Source organism: Rutilus rutilus (assembly GCF_951802725.1).
Source record: "Rutilus rutilus genome assembly, chromosome: 21".
NCBI classification, from domain to species: domain Eukaryota; kingdom Metazoa; phylum Chordata; class Actinopteri; order Cypriniformes; family Leuciscidae; genus Rutilus; species Rutilus rutilus.
The window spans coordinates 18,352,416-18,369,087 of NC_140226.1; the positions used below are offsets into that span (position 1 = coordinate 18,352,416).

A 16,672-nucleotide genomic window follows, 5' to 3' on the forward strand; every position below is an offset into this window, starting at 1 on the left:
TCCAGTTCCATCTACACTTACCAACTGGGGGGAGTACTTTGGGTTCGGGCCTAACTCCGAGCTCGGAGCCCTCCCCCCGGACAGCACGCCAAATACGCATAAACTTATTGTATTAATTATATGTAGATGTGAACTCGTGAAGTATTGTTGGCACAAATAAATACCGTGTGACATGTGACTGGTTTTGTGATCCAGGGTCACATATTTGCAATACTGATGTTTTGATCAAATAAATTCAGCATGTGCATAAGAGTCTTAAAACCAACCCTAAACGTTTGAACAGCATTGTACTCAGCAAAGAAAAAATATATATATATATGTCCTCCCACTTTCAACTGCCTTTTTTCCAGCAAATGTCTTATTATGTGTAAATATTTGTATGTACAAAAAATATTTAACAAATGAAACAAACTGAACAAATTTTGCATTTGACAAACAGAAATGGAACAATAAGTCCCTGAACAGGGGGCAGGGGTAGCAGTCAATTACAAAATCAAAAGTTGCTGTCAGTGTCTGGTGTGTTCACCAGCTGCTTTAAGTACAGTGCATCTCATCCTCATGGGCTGAGCCAGATTTGCCAGTTCTTGCTGTGCGATGTTCGCCCCCTGCCCACTCTTCCACCAAGACATTTGTTCTCAAACAAGTCTGGGAGGACATATGGTTACATGTGGTTTGGCACTGCAAGGACAGCATGTAGCATGTTTCCCTGTAGCACTGTCTTAAGCGTCTTACATCACGGACATTGCAGTTTATTGCTCTGGCTACATCTGGAGTCCTCGTGCCTTCTGGTTTTTCATGGTTCATGGTTGTTTAAACCCTTTTAAAAAACATACAAACTTATATTTACAAAATCATCTTTAAAGTACTGTATCCTGAAAAAAGGACATTTCTTTTTTTGCTGAGTTTATATACAGGAAAAGGCTTTGTAGATTGTCGGAAGAGTAAGTAAAGAGTAAGTTAAGACCAAGAGATTCAGTGATGAATTTGATTTTTATTAGATTCATCTTCTCTACAGGTTAGATTCATTTTGTCTCCTTGTAGAGCTCATTTCCAAGCTGATATTCAAGTTGTGAACACACTGATCTTTTCCTGAGAAAAAAACATAGTGGTTTAAGTTAATTAAACAAAAATATGTATTTAATATTTTTATATCAAGTTCCTTTTGAACACAGTGAGATATTTTAAGTATCATGAAAACTATATTGTGATAATCATTTTTATTATCTTTCATTCTAGTAGTAGTAGTATAGTAGAAAATGATCAGTCACCTAGTTTTCTCAATGTCCTCAATAGTCTCAGGAAGCCGCACATTGTGGGTCTCAGGGAGGAGCAGCGCTACGAAGCCTGCAATGACGGCTACGGAGCAAAACAGGACCTGTGGCAGAGGGAGCCACACCTCGTCCAGGAGGCTCACAAGAGGTGCTAAAGAGACACCAACACGACCAACAAATGAACTATAGCCTAATCCATTCTGCCTATGGTCAAAAGAGAAAGAGTGTTAATAACCCATTTCTTTGCTGAACAAATTTGAGCTTATATCGCATTTTATTATGCACAAACATCAAGAGCATTTGCATATGATAAACTGACCGTAACACAGTCGGGTACAGCTCAGTGGTATAGAGGAAAACACATGTGAAGGAGGCCTCCGAGAATCCTTTACCCAGCACAGCAATCACTGTACGAGCCAGCAACAAATCTAGAGACAGACACAGAGACAGCTGGAGAATCTGACTCTTATATAGGTGAAGGTCAGTGTGAAATGTCTGTGCCATCTCCTGAGCCATTCACCATAAATGACATAACTGAAATGTTTAACTAAAATGTAACTAATATTTTGAGAGCCACAGAAAAATGTATTTTATTAAATACGTAGCTACTTGGCATAAATTGGAGAAAAATGCTTTTTGTGGCCAGGTGGTGTAATCACATCTGCATAATAACCTGCAAAACCTTGTTAGTACACTTAAATAAGAAGAGCAATGTTTTGATTTTGTTGTACATTGTGTGGAAATCAGCCCATAAATGGCTCAATTATATTTGCTTTTGAAAATTAAACTGGGATAAGATAAAGCATTTTAACACTAGAAAAAATACATACTTCAACGTTAACTTTGATTTTGACATCAAAAAGCCTTTTAAAGTTACCATGAAATCAAAATGGACAATTTCCTTTTTTTAAAGGAACATAGCAGGATGTATGATAAATGATTTTTCCATGCACATCATTATTTTAAAAATCATGTGCCCTAGATTAATCAAAATAACTTCCCCTCCCTCTTGCAGCGACATCTCTTCTCTTCTCCAATGATGTTTTTACTCACATGAGATTACAGAAATAGCAAACCACAACAATCCAATCAATTCCCGGTGGACAAAATCAAGCCCCACCCTACATTTTTTCTTGTTCAAAAAGCCGTTTCACTCAAATATAATTTTTTTAAATGATTGACATGCTGAACACATGACTGTGATATCACAATGGATGACTTTTAGTCTTTTATGACTGTGACATTCCAATATATTGTTGTTCTGTACATTGTGGAATCCTAATAAATTATTGTTCTCTATCCTTTACCTCTGGGAATAAGGACAGTGATTCCAGTGCAGACCCCTGTTGTAATCAGCGTTCCCACCTGACTGTACCTGCGGCCTAGTTTATCAAGACACACATAGGCCACCAGTTTTGATGGCATCTCTATGGCACCATAAATAAACTGGGTGAGGTACAGGTTCAGCCCAAAGCCACTGATGTTCAAACTGATACCGTAGTAAGTGAATGCCACTCCAAACCTGCAAAAACAATATCTTCTCTTAGTAAACCAGGTTGTTCAGATTTTAATTTAAAGAGCAAACCATAATTTTAGCCATCATAAAGTCTATAACCTAGGTAATACATGCCCACCAAGTGATTCCTGTAAGCAGAGCCAGTTTCCTCATCTTAGAAGACCTCACAAGATCCAGATATGAGTACTTCTTGTCACCTCTGTCCTCAGCAATAATAACATTAGCAAGGGTCTGAAAGTCATGTTCTCAAAAGCATTAGGAAGATGCCGAAAATTGGATCTTTCTCAATGTCACATATTAAAAGGTTACCTCTGGTTTGATATCTCTGAGGTTGTGTTGCCTGTTATTAGCTGAGGCACATTTGCTCAGATAAAGATGGGCCTCTTCCAGTCGTCCATTGGCTATGAGCCATCGTGCTGACTCTGGGATCCACCTAGCAAACAAGAATTATGTGATTTGGGACAAGTGGACATGAGAATCAATCATAGTAACATCTTACCTCCATGTGATCAACGCCAGTCCGAGGGGAGCTGTTACCGTGATGATCAGACTCCTCCAGTCATTGACGAGATAAGCAATGCCAGGCAATATCATAGTGCTGACAGACCAATCAAGACTGATTATAACACCAGCAATCGTCCTGTGTGCAATATCAGCCCATTCTACGCCTGATGAACAATAACAATAATGTTTTATTATTTAAAATAGACTGTCAGATATGACATTAGAGATGAAGATCTTTAAGTGACTTTCTACAAAGTTACATCTTTAGACCAAGTGCCTTTTTTTATGAGTGAGCCATTCAATCCAATCGAAAACACTGATTCATACAGGAACAAAACGAGTCAATGAATCATTCATTCAATCAATTTGTTCAAAAACGCTGCTTCATTCAGATATTAAACAAGTGTCATGCTGTCTGAAATTGCAAACTGTCTAGTTGGTACAACAATTAGTTTGAAACTTACTTTTGAAACTTTCCTTACAACTCCTTCATGGCCACATGGAATACAATAGTAAAGTGTCTATCAAATGCACACTCCAGAATCTCAGCAGGACTATTAAGTCATCCGCGTAATGTTGCCTACTGTTTTTCAAATTCGGACATTTCGGACACTACTCTCTTTTGCCGGACTGTATTCACATACTATACAGTATGGAATTAAGCATATTCGGACGCAGTGACTGTCTTTATGAGCGAGTCATTGAATCGTTTATTCATTGATTAATTGATTAATTAACTCATATAACTGACTTGTTAAATTTTTTTGATTCATAAGGAGCATTAAGAAAAAGCAAATTAGAAACAAAGACACTGTATAATTGTGAAGTAATCTGGTAATTGTGAATAAATGTATATTTATATAATAAATAAACCTATTAATTATAAAATACATATTAATTAGTCGCCCAAGTCCGGGCATCTAGAGCACTCACACAGGACAATGGAGATTATGCTGATGCCTGTAAGGCCCATTCCAGTGAAGAATCTCATTATAGCAAAGATGATGAAGGACTGAGAGAATGCACTGGCCACTCCAAATGAAATGGATATTAAGTAAGACACCATCAGCATTCGTTTCCTACCGTACCTGGAATTAGGTAAACAGAGCATCTTGGTTACTGATATAACCCTTGTTCACTGGTGGAGGGAATAGAAACGTTATGTCGACTGACAAATGGGGTCTCGCTTGGGAGCCCCAATCACCTTTAAATTTGTAAAAAAATGGCCTATGGAATTGGTGAGTGGAATTTGCATGCTGAGCCACTCCCCTGCACATAAGGGTAAATAAAATGGCAGCATGCATCCACTCATTCAGGTTTATGCTGAGGAGCAGAGACAAAGGCAACGGCCATTTATGGGGTCTAAATGGGGTCTATATGGAAAACACCACAACCACTGAACTTTGTTACAAGTGATGGAATGCAAATGCTGGCAAGCTATAGCGTGCCCTTTTGGCAAATACTCCCGTTGAGTCGTAACCAACTCTGCACGCCACGTAAGCCCAGAATATTAGTCCTCCATGCCAATGGGATAGAAGGGACAGGGCCAGGGCCGTGCAAGATATGGAAAAGGCCTCTGCGGTAGGTCCTGCCTAGACAGGGATTGAATTAATACAGACACAGAAACGGGGCATGGTAAATCTGCCCAGGGAAAGACTAGTCATCTAGTCCAGTACAGAGGCTGACCGAGCGGGTATGCACTCGAGTACTGGACCTGGCGTTGGACACCTTCAACACCTTTGGTGTTGGTCTGACTGCCAAAGGATGTTCTGAGGAAACTCAATCCAGGGTTTGCCAAGCACGGAACTCAGCTGGAGAGCCAAAATGGCGCTCGTATCCCCCCCTTAGAGGGGACAGGCGCTGCAAGTGAGACACCGAGCCAGCCATCCTACACATTACCTGTTTGTACCTAACACACAGGAAGAAACCAGCTCCACCACTCTTGCAAAGTTATTAGGTGTCGCCCAGCCCAAAGCTCTGCAGATGTCTGCCAAAAAGGCACTGCTTGCCAATGCCTAGGAGAAGGCTAGACTTCGAGTGGAGTGGGCCTTCACTCCGAGGGGGCATGGCTCGTCTTGGGATTGGTAAGCCAAGGTGATGGCATCCACTATCCAGTGGGCCAACCACTGCTTGGAGACAGCCTTTCCCTTCTGCTGACCTCCAAAGCAGACAAAGATCTGCTCTGAGTTTCTGAAGCTCTGTGTGTGGTCCATGTAAACGCACAGGGCACGTAAACGCAACGTATCTGGGTCGGGGAACTCAAGGCATGATTCGCTGACAAAAAATGCCTGTAGTTCCCCCACCCTCTTGATGGAAGTGAGTGCGGTCAGGAGCGCTGTATTTAGAGACCGGCTCTTAAGCTCAACTGACTACTCAAAGGGAGCTCTCTGCAGACCACAAAGGACCACAGAGAGATCCCAGGAGGGGATGAGCTCGACAACCTGACGACCAGGTTGTGCTTTCCTAGTGACTTACCATCAACTGCAACGTGATGTGCCGCAATGGCGGCCAACATACAGCTTCAAGGTGGAGGGGGACAGCATCCGCTCCAACCCTTCTTGCAGGAAGGAAAGCACAGAACCGATGACATAACTCAACCATCCTGCTCCTGCGAAGGGATGGCCAGAGATGACCATAGTGTCACTCACTTCCAGACTGTGTCCTGTATGGCCCAGAGATTGAGGAAACTGCTCTAAGGCTTCAAGGAGTGAAAGGTACCTTCAACGACTTCTGAACTCCTCATGCACTTCTGGGAAGAAAGGCACTGGGGCAGAATGCGGCTGTGAACCGTGCGTCGCATCTGACTCAGCCTGAGTGACCATGCCCGAAGTGGGATTTTGGCTTCATTTTGATAGTATGTTTTTATTTGGTATATTATCTTTTTCTGTATTTCACTTTCATTAATGCATTGTTTGTATAATTGTATGTTTTATTTGATCTTATTCTTGTGAAGCGCTCAAAGCGCTACTTTTAAAGACGCTATAGAAAAGAAAGTTTATTATTATTATTGTTATCATCTTTCTCTGCAGAGGACATTAGCCCGCTCTCCGATGCAGGTATTGACATCTGATCTTCACACGGAGCGCCAAATGACACCCTGGATCCCCTGTGAGAAGGACCCACGGAATCACTCGGCAGCTCAACGGCACACAACACTGCAGAGGAGCGGGATTTCCGTGGGGACTGGCCCGGCAGAAAACGCTCCCACTGTAACTCTAAGGTCTCCCAGAGTGTCAGCCATGCCTATGGCTCTGCATGGGCAACAGCAGAGGGGACTCCAGTCTTCATGAGGAAAGAGAGTCACAACCACAGTGTCGACATGGTCATGCCCTCACAGGTAGCCATCCATGAATGCTGCCTCAGCATGCTCTCATCAGATGAAGACAGGAAACAACCGCATCCAGAAACACAAGGACAGAAAGATAACTTTAAAAAGACGCGCACCAAACGTAATTGCTCTTTTAGGAAAATCAGCTCTTTGCTCTGAAGTGTCCAAGGGGATTTCGTTGCACTTAACTGTGCACTGCTCTTTTAGAATGGCAAAACCCACTGAATGCCCCCTCTCCACCAGCATAGAATGATCTCCGTAACACACTCGTTGTTTGGTCATTGGAAGAGTGATCACTGTGCAACCACTCGGTTCCGAAGCAAATTCCTCTCACCAAATTCCATTGGCCATTTTCCTAAATCTCAGAGGTGATTGGGGCTCCCAAGTGAGACCCCATTTGTCAGTCGACATAACGTTGTAGTAACTGACAGATGTGGAACCCATGAGATATATCACAATACTTAAGTAGCCTACAGTGTTTGGAAGTGACAAAAAAAAAATACATGCTACCTATTATGTTTTTCAGTAGCTTGACAGTAGTTCAGCTGTTCTTAAAGTAGTGTAGCTTTTCCAGAACAAGTTACTTTTTCTAACGGACTGCATTAAGTGACCAAAACACCACATCGCTTTTTTAAATAGCTTTAAGGAAACAACAAAGCTGTCACCTAAACAGTAAATTCATTCCGTAAGTATGTAATTCTGATTCATTGTTTTAGTGAATAGGCTAATCCTCAATTAAATTGTAACTAAGAACAGTTATTTTTTTATTTATAAACTCATATTGTTTACTTGCAATATGTGTCTATAAATACTTAACTAACTTCAATGCATGTAGATACTTTTTGTTTGTGGTGTGGCCTTTACAAAACAATGGACTGTAGTTGAACTGTTTCAAATAATGATTATGTGACATCGCCATTTACTTCATCTCTTGAAGGGCCAGATCTTAGTCTAAGGTCTCACCTGTCACTCAACCAGCCAAAAATAGCTGCTCCAACCATCACACCAACAAAGAAGATTGTGGCTGTGGCTTTATTCAGACCTTTCCTGTCGCACACCAATTCAAACTGAAAGAGGGACACACACAGTATCAGAGTGATATAATTTTCCTTTTCATCAGTGAAATAATTCTGCTTAATGTCTAATTCAGATGTTCAACTCTTCTTTATTCAAAACTTGCATTTGTCATGTTTTTTAAAAGCTGATGTAATTCTTGCACTGCTATCATCACCAAACAGAATTTAAACACCCCTCATCTGCCATTGGCCAGAGAAAAAAAAAGTCCCGCCCCAAACTCATGCCATTTGTTGAGCCAATGTTTTAGGGAAACCCCAAAACTGGCTTACTTATAATTTAACCATAAAACAAACATACACTTCAGCTTTAACATTTATTTAGGCCGAGAATGACTGCGAAAACAATATTTAACAATCTTAAAATTAAAGTATACTGTATAGTTATAAAATGCATTTGAATAAAAAACATATGAAGTGAATTACCTCAGTAGCCAAGGCTGATTTAAATGTGCTGTTGTCATACTCCCATCCATTCTGACACTCCACTACAGGAAGTTCTGTGCTGCTGGAGGAGTTCATCAGCAGGTGGAACTGAGGATACGAGAACATGTGACAGGAAGCAGGAGTCCCATCTTCCTGTGCAGGAATACTGACAGTCAGTCGCTCTTCACGACTCAGATTCCCAAGGATCCCGTCAGCATCCAGAGAGCTGATGTCACAGTGATGAGATGGAATAGCAGCGATAAAGTTGTTTAACAGAAAGTGAAACGGCAGTGTGACTCTCGGAATCACCAAAAGGGCGATGATACTGATCTGGTATTTTCCAAACCCCCCAACCTCAGCCAAAAGGTTCTCAAACTTCATCTTTGCTGATCTAAACTTCTGATGTGGCTCAAAAGAAGCAATGAGGGTGATATGGACTTGAGCTCGTCCAACCATAAGTCTACTTACACATTCACTGATTTGATGTAGATCATTAAGCATGTAGATCATTAGCATTTTCCTTTAGTAAATTAACATCTAACACAGACAGTGTTTAAACAATGGCGGAACTTAAGGCCTGACCTCATTTGGATTGACTGCCCGCTTAATAAATGACAACAGTGTTGAACAATACATAGACAAACTGGGGACAAAGGCAGATATTATATTATATTATATTTATTATATTATACTATATTATACAGTTTAAATGTAAAATTACATTTCTTGGTGAAATTTGCTGTTATTATATGCTAAACAAACAAAAGAAACAATACACTGCTGTTGTCACAACCACACACTGGAGTGCTCATGATCTTCACCTGAGGACACGTGTTCCATCTGCTTTACCTCACCATGAACTACATTTCCCATAACCCATTGCCTGGACTAATTATGTTCTGATTACTTCTACCTGTGTGTTATTATCTCGTTTACTCTTGCCTACTGTATGTAAGCTCTGTGTATGCACTCTTATTTTATGAAGTCTTGTATGTTGTTATACTGCATTTCTGGGTGTTGTCCTCCTGGTTTTCTGTGTCTTTATTATTCTCTGCCTGTCATCAATATGATGTGATGAAGATTGTTATGTTTCAAATCTGCCGGAAGTCACGAGTAATCTTCTCCTCGCATTCGTCACGGTGCCACTGAGTGTAAAAACGCTAAAGGCGAAGCTTGAATTTCCAGGTATGTCCCTCTTTGGCTAATGTATTTTCAAGATGGAGGCGCAACATGGCTGCCGCCATTTGAGCGAGTTGCTCGTATGTGGTAAGTGGTAGCTTTAACAACACAAGCCTCGAATCGCGGCTTCATCTGGCACGCCCATTTATGCTCGATACGAGCTCCGAGCCTCCGACGTCTCGGTTCAAATTTCACATCACTACCGTGCGTTTGACTTTTTGCTCATTATATGGATCTTCAACCCAAGTCGCGGACTTTGCAAGATGTTATAAGTCTCTTATGCTCACCAAAGCACTTATTTGATCAAATATAGTCTACAGTAAAACCAGCAATACTTTGTGAAATATTATTTCAATTTAAAATAACTGGTTTCCATTTGAAAATAAATGTAATATATTCCTGTGTTGGCAAAGCTGAATTTTCAGCATCATTACTCAGTCTTCAGAGTCACATGATCCTTCAGAAATCATTCTAATATGCTGACTTGCTGGTCAAGAAACATTTCTTATTATAATTATAATTTATTATAATCTGCTTAATAATTTTGTGGAAACCGTGATCATTTTCAGAAATTCGAAAGAACAGCATTTATTTTAAATAGAAATCTTTTATAAAATATGTGAGACTCTTTACTGTCACTTTTGATTAATTTAAAGCATAAATAAAAGTATGAATTTCCTTCAAATAATACTACTACTTTTGAACAGTAGTGTACATTATACAGTTCTTGCCTATTATGATCTCTTTTGACAGCACTGTAAGCCACATGTAAAGAACGATTACTCTTTCTCTGTCACTACTGCCATCTAGAGGTTCTGTGACCGTACCATTATTAGAAGGACTGAACATGTAGCAACAGAAACTCACATAAATCATGTTCAGGTCCAGCAAAGCTTCATCAAAGTTTTTCAAATGCAGAAAGCTATAGGTGTAAAAAATACAATATCCACTCTCACTCCCTGCCTGGAACATTAGAATTGAATACAATCTAATTAAACTGCTGTGTATGACTGCATACAGTTGGGTGCATGTTTGGCCTGTCTGCTTGCATTCAGGTCTTTTCTCTATTATTTCATGTTTATAGCAGTATCACTTGTTATAAAGTTTAGATAACGAGCAAAAAAAAAAAAAAAAAAAAAAAAATTTAATCACAGTATGTTTTTTCTAATGATAAACATGGATACATGAGCTGTGTTCACTCTGTATAATAACTTATGAAGAGAATATGTGTGATGTATTGGTTTTTGGTGGCAGTTGTCAATTACATAAGAGTGTTGCCACTTCCACAGCTCATTAACTAACAGAAGTCAGACTCTGGAAAATGTGGAGCTGTCCAGGGTGCTGTTTGTCACACAGAGTCCAGATACTAATCCTGGTCTGAGTGGGTGCTGTCCATGGTGCTGGGAAATAGACTTAAAAAAGCCATATTGTGCCCTTTTTCAAAGTCTGGATTTTGTTTTTGGGGTTTCCTAGAAAAGGTTTTCATGCTTGAATGTTCAAAAACACATTATTCTTCACATATTTTACATTGTTGCAGCACCTGGTTTCCCAGTCTGTCTGTATCGCTCTGTTTAGTTCATATCTCTATGAAGCCCCTCCTTCTGAAAAGCGTAATGTGCTCTGATTGGTCAGCTGGACCAGTGTGTTGTGATTGGTCAACCGCTTAGAGCTATTTCGGAAATGCCACACCCCTTACTATAACAGCTAGTTTCAACACACTACTAACACAATTCAACCAGGCCTCCCCTTTTTTGCGTATGACTTGGGCAGGAATTATTTAAATGAGGGATATTGTGACGTGTATGATTCTGGAAGAAAACTCTGGAAGAAAGACTACAACAAAGCATTTCAGAGAGTTCAGAAACAATGCTTCCTGATATAGGGATTAACTCCCTATGGAGTGGACTTTGTGCTTTGTAACTTTGACCTTTTTCCTGCTCAAACAGGAACATTATACACTAAAGAAAGTTGAAAATGTAAAATAAAACATAATAGGTCCTCTTTAAAAAGAAAGAGATTAACTAAATATGCATATAAAGATAGGTAATGCATGAGCAAAAAAGACTGAATCTAGATTTCTCAATTCCTAGAGGTAAGTAAAACAGTATACCATGACTCAAGTTTTATTAGTTATATACAAAAGGTGGGATATGATATCAAGTACTGCTTATGAGACTTGTTACTGTGATTTGTGCTTTTGAAGTGATTTGCATATCATTGCGTAGTGTCTGTAGAGATGGGCAACTTTAAAGGAATGTTACTCTGATCCTCTGTTGTGAAATAGACAGGTTTCTTTCTGCAATAATAAAGCAAATGATTGTGAATTTAAAAATGAGAAAAACAAACAGAATACAATACAACAAACTAAAGCTGAAACCATTTGTCATTTCTTTTTCTTATACCTCATCTCTTCAATATCTTCTACTGTTTCTGGCAATCTTGCGTTGTTTGTTTCAGGGAGAAGCCAAGCGATGAGACCAGAAAAGATGGCCAATGTGCAGAAAACGACCTCTGGGAGGAGCGTCCACTTGTCTTCTAAGAGCATGATGAGAGGAGAAATGGATGCACCCAAACGTGCCATAAAACTGGTGTAGCCAAGCCCATTCTGCCTATAGACATGAAAGGGAGATGTGAGCATTTTCAAAAACGAGAGTGCTTAATAATTCGAAAAGGGACATGGTAGATTCTAACCTCATGACTGTAGGATAGAGCTCAGTGGTGTAAAGGAACACAGTTGTGAACGAAGCTTCTGAAAGTCCTTTACCCAACACTGCAATCACAGTCCGAAAAGTCCAGAATTCTAAATCCACAGACATTCACACAGAAGAGATCAGAGAAAATCATCAGGCAACCAAATCACGTCATACTATGCCATTCATAAAAGATGGGCAAAACTGTTTTGGGCAAAGCAGTGGTTCTTTAAGACTAGATTTTATGATGGATCCACAGTGCGACTCAAAACAGTATAAAAATTTGTCCTTAAAAAGAAAATGTCCTTGAAACTAAGCATTTAAATGTATTAAAGGGATAGTTCACCCAAAAATGAAAATTCTGTCATCATTTACTCACCCTCAAGTTGTTCCAAACTTGTATGAGTTTCTTTGTTCTGCTGAACACAAAGGAAGATATTTGGAAGAATGTTTGTAATCAAACAGATCTCGGTCCCCATTGACTTCCATAGTAGGAAAAAAATATACTATGGTAGTCAATGGGGACCGAGATCTGTTTGGTTACAAACATTCTTCCAAATATCTTCCTTTGTGTTCAGCAGAACAAAGAAACTCATACAAGTTTGGAACAACTTGAGGGTGAGTAAATGATGACAGAATTTTCATTTTTGGGTGAACTATCCCTTTAATATACCTGCAATATCTTAAGATTTGCATTTCAGTGGTTTCGAAGGCAACTAACTCACCATACAAAAAGAACTGTGGTCATGATCTATCCGTGTTGTGAGGGTACCTGTGTTTAAAGGTGCAGTATGTAGATTGACAGCTAGGGGTTGAAATGGGTACTGCAGACCAAATTCAAAATATTGGAGAGTGTTATTTCCCCCGCCTCCTCCTCCTCAGACCGGACGCTCACGCGGGTTGCCAGTTTGAGGACATGCAACAGGAGCGAGCGCAATTGACAATGGAAGGCAAAGAGTTATACTCACTTATAAGTTGATGAGTCGATTTATTGCCTTATGATGAGTTGATTATCGCGTTTTAATATGCTCTCGTTCATAGAGATTTTTAGATGGGTGCTGAGGTGCCGATCTCTGACCCAGTTTATTCGCTGGCTTCCATGGCAGTAATATGCTGTATTTTCCGCCAACTGGCAATCTGTGGTAGCCAAATACTATTGGGTAAATTGGCAACATGCAATATCGCACAGACCAAAACAAAAACAGACATTCCGACACGGAACGCACATTTCAAAGCAGAATAACTGTCCATACCATTGTTTTTCTGAGAAACAAGTATGTGAAATCAGCATGTTTCCTAAATATCTGCAAACATATTATGGTATTTTTATGCTTTAGAACAGTCAAAAACTTACATACAGCACCATTAAATCTATACTTTTTTGTTCATGATTTTCAAGGATGGATAATCATTCCATGTCGGCATCTGCAGATTTGGCCAGTTTCTATGATTTGTATCAAAATTAATAGCTTGACTGCTGTATGGCTTTTGACATCATCATCAAGTGTTTTCTCACCCCTTTTAATATGTATTGAGAAAATAAAATTAAAAGTGCGTATGTATTGTGGTATCCCAACTTTGGTATCCTAACCTTAACCATAGTCGTGAAACTATTTTTTGATGAGAACCACTGATTTAAAGTGTACTTGCAACTAAAGGTGTTCAACCTGTAGGTGTGATGATGTTGATGAGTATGCAAAATCCTGTGAGCACCAGTGTCCCGCTCTGAGTGACTCTACGGCCGACCTTGTTGAGACTTAAGTAGATGAGGATTTTTGCCGGCACCTCTATGGCTGCATAAATGAAGTGCGTCAGGTAAAGATCAAGCCCAAAGCTGGTGATGTTTAAGCTGATGCCGTAGTACGTAGAAGAAACTCCATACCTACAAAAAGGGAAGATAAACGTAGGCTTGTTGCTTCCATATATTCTCTAAAAAGAGGCACTTTCATCAAATCTAAAATAAAATACTTAAATTAGTACACACACAAAAACCTACCACACTATTCCGGTAAAGAGAGTGAGTCTCCTCAGCTGTGGGGTTTTGACTAGGTCTAAGTAAGTGTAACTGTGACCCTGTTGATCCATAGTTACAGTGGACAGAGACTGAGATAAACAGAAATAATGGTGTTACTGTTGAAATAAGTTCTTTGCAAATATCTAAATGATGGCAAACATAGATGGCAAATGAGACCGTGGTTACCTCTGGCTTGACTCTAGAACTGAAGTCTCGTCTTTTGTTAAAAGTAGCACACTTTTGCATATACTTGTATGCTGTTTCTGCCTTTCCATTGGCTATTAGCCATCGTGCTGATTCAGGGATCCACCTATTAAAGTATAAACCAATCTCTCATATATATATATATTTGTGTGTACAGTACCTGTCAAAAGTTTGGAAACATTAATATCTTTTATGTTTTTGAAAGAAATGCATTAAATTGATCAAAAGTGACAGTGAAGACATTTTGTTCATGAATTTAATTACATTTAATTAAAAATAATTTAATGAAAAAAGAAAAAGAAAAAAAGACAAATCTTTCCAGCAGAGGAAAAACATGTCATGACCTTACAAACAGGCCCTGACTGTGAGGATGACTCGGGATATAATGGTGTTCCCCTACCACCAGGTTGCTGTAGCAAGAAGAAGAGGAGAAGTGACAGTAATAATCAGCATCCTCCAATCAGTGACCAGATAGGCAAAACCGGCCAGCAGCATGTTGCCTAAACTCCAGGAAATACTGCCGAACACCCCGATAAATGTACGGTGCTTAGTGTCCACCCACTCAATACCTGCAGAACAGATCAAATGTAATCATTAACTCTTTCCTCGCTGTTCAGACTGGACAAACGGCTTAATGTCTCTGACTTCTAGGAAGGGATACAATGGAGAGGAAAAATACAGAGCAAAGAAGAATTAAGGCAGTTGGGTTTCAGAGAAGACCTACTGAGCCCAAAAGATATGTTGACGATTCCCGTCAATGCCAATCCAGTCAGGAAGCGGAAGACAGCAAACATGATGTAGGTGCTTGAGAAAGCACTAGCAACACTGAACACTATAGATAACACATAGGACACCAGCAACATGCTCCTACGGCCATACCTGAAAACAACACATACATGAGCAATGACCCTTCAGAGCATTAATTCTGCATTCATAATATGAAATGTTTCATTAAACTATCTCTCTGTGTTATTATATCACACTGCAGAAAGATTCTTAAAGGAGGATGTTGTTTTTTTTACTTATCACAGAGCACTCCAAAGACCACAGCTCCAGTCATGACGCCCAAAAAAAAAATGGTGACTGATGTTTTGGCCAGTCCCCTCTTTTCACAAACTAAATCAAACTGATTGAGAAATTAAAGAGAGAGAAACAGGAAAAAAAAACTGTGAGTGGTGAGAGGGCAGAGAAGGATCTATGGTATACACCGTCATGAGACTTTACCTGTGTGGCGAAAGTGCTGATGAATGTGCTGTTGTCATACTCCCATCCATTCTGACACTCCACTACAGGACGTTCTGTGCTGCTGGAGGAGTTCATCAGCAGGTGGAACTGAGGATACGAGAACATGTGACAGGAAGCAGGAGTCCCATCCTCCTGTGCAGGAATACTGACAGTCAGTCTCTCTTCTCGACTCAGATTCCCAAGGATCCCGTCAGCATCCAGAGAGCTGATGTTGCAGTGATGAGACGGGATGGCGGCTATAAAATTGTTCAGCAGGAAGTGACATGGGATAGTGATGCGAGGTATGAACAGCAGCAAGGCCAGTGCAATCTGGTAACGGCCAAACCCATCTGCCTTGTCCAGAATGCTGTCAAACTTCATTGTCACCTGGAACCTCAGACAATTAAACATCAATATGATATAACTGAATAAAGGCTCATGTTATTTGAAAAGTTTGGAATCAGTGAGATACATAATAATAATAATAATAATAATAATTTTATTCAGTAAGGATGCATTAAATTGATCAAAAGTGACAGTAAAGGCACTTAAATGATACAAAAGATTTCAGTTGCAAATAAATGCTGCTCTATTGAAATTTCTATTCTTTAAAGAGTCATGAAAAAAAAAAAGTATTGTGATTTCTACAAAAATATTAGGCAGCACAATGTTTTCAAAACAACAAATGTTTCTTGAGCAGCAAATCAGCATATATGATTTCTGAAGGATCATGTGACACTGAAGACTGGAGCAATGATGCTGAAAATTCAGCTTTGCCATCACAGGAATATATTACACTAAATTACATCTTAAAATAAAATAGTTATAGAGACATTTTACAAAAACATAATCATTCACCAACCCAAAATGTTTGAACTGTAGTGTTTTATATATACATTTATATGTGTGTAATAATTACAATAACTTTTTTAACCCTTAAAAGCATGAATCATTATTACATATTTGGGTCTTTATCGACCCGGATCTATATTCAATCATGGGCAAATCTCTACCTGTCACAATGATATAAAATAAAGCATATTTTTGTTACCTTTTGGATCTTGGAAAGGTTCAGTTTGAGCAGATGTTTTATACCATCACCACTGTCCTCATCAGAGCTCATTTCCCAGTACATTCAGCATCTGTCTCATATTCTTAAAACTAACATCTTCAAAATCAATATTTTGATAGATGACAGCTCCTTCACCAGATCCACCATCAAGTGACAGTGACACTTATATTT

At 39.5% G+C, this 16,672-nt stretch overlaps 1 protein-coding gene across 1 annotated transcript; it reads right to left on the bottom strand.

Annotated features, from left to right (window-relative positions):
• Window positions 1-973: 973 nt before the first annotated feature.
• On the bottom strand, window positions 974-15,820 carry LOC311281337 (solute carrier family 22 member 20-like). The gene is made up of 19 exons (XM_084394180.1): window positions 15,430-15,820; window positions 15,228-15,331; window positions 14,930-15,084; window positions 14,606-14,774; window positions 14,188-14,311; window positions 13,984-14,090; window positions 13,655-13,869; window positions 11,989-12,097; window positions 11,700-11,906; window positions 8,119-8,578; window positions 7,583-7,686; window positions 4,225-4,379; window positions 3,287-3,455; window positions 3,097-3,220; window positions 2,906-3,018; window positions 2,579-2,793; window positions 1,591-1,699; window positions 1,269-1,475; window positions 974-1,089 (listed from the first exon to the last, which is right to left on the bottom strand). The coding sequence occupies exons 1-19, from the start codon at window positions 15,808-15,810 to the stop codon at window positions 1,023-1,025; spliced, it is 3,294 nt and encodes a 1,097-aa protein (XP_084250306.1). The 5' UTR covers window positions 15,811-15,820; the 3' UTR covers window positions 974-1,022.
• Between the last annotated feature and the right edge of the window lie 852 nt (window positions 15,821-16,672).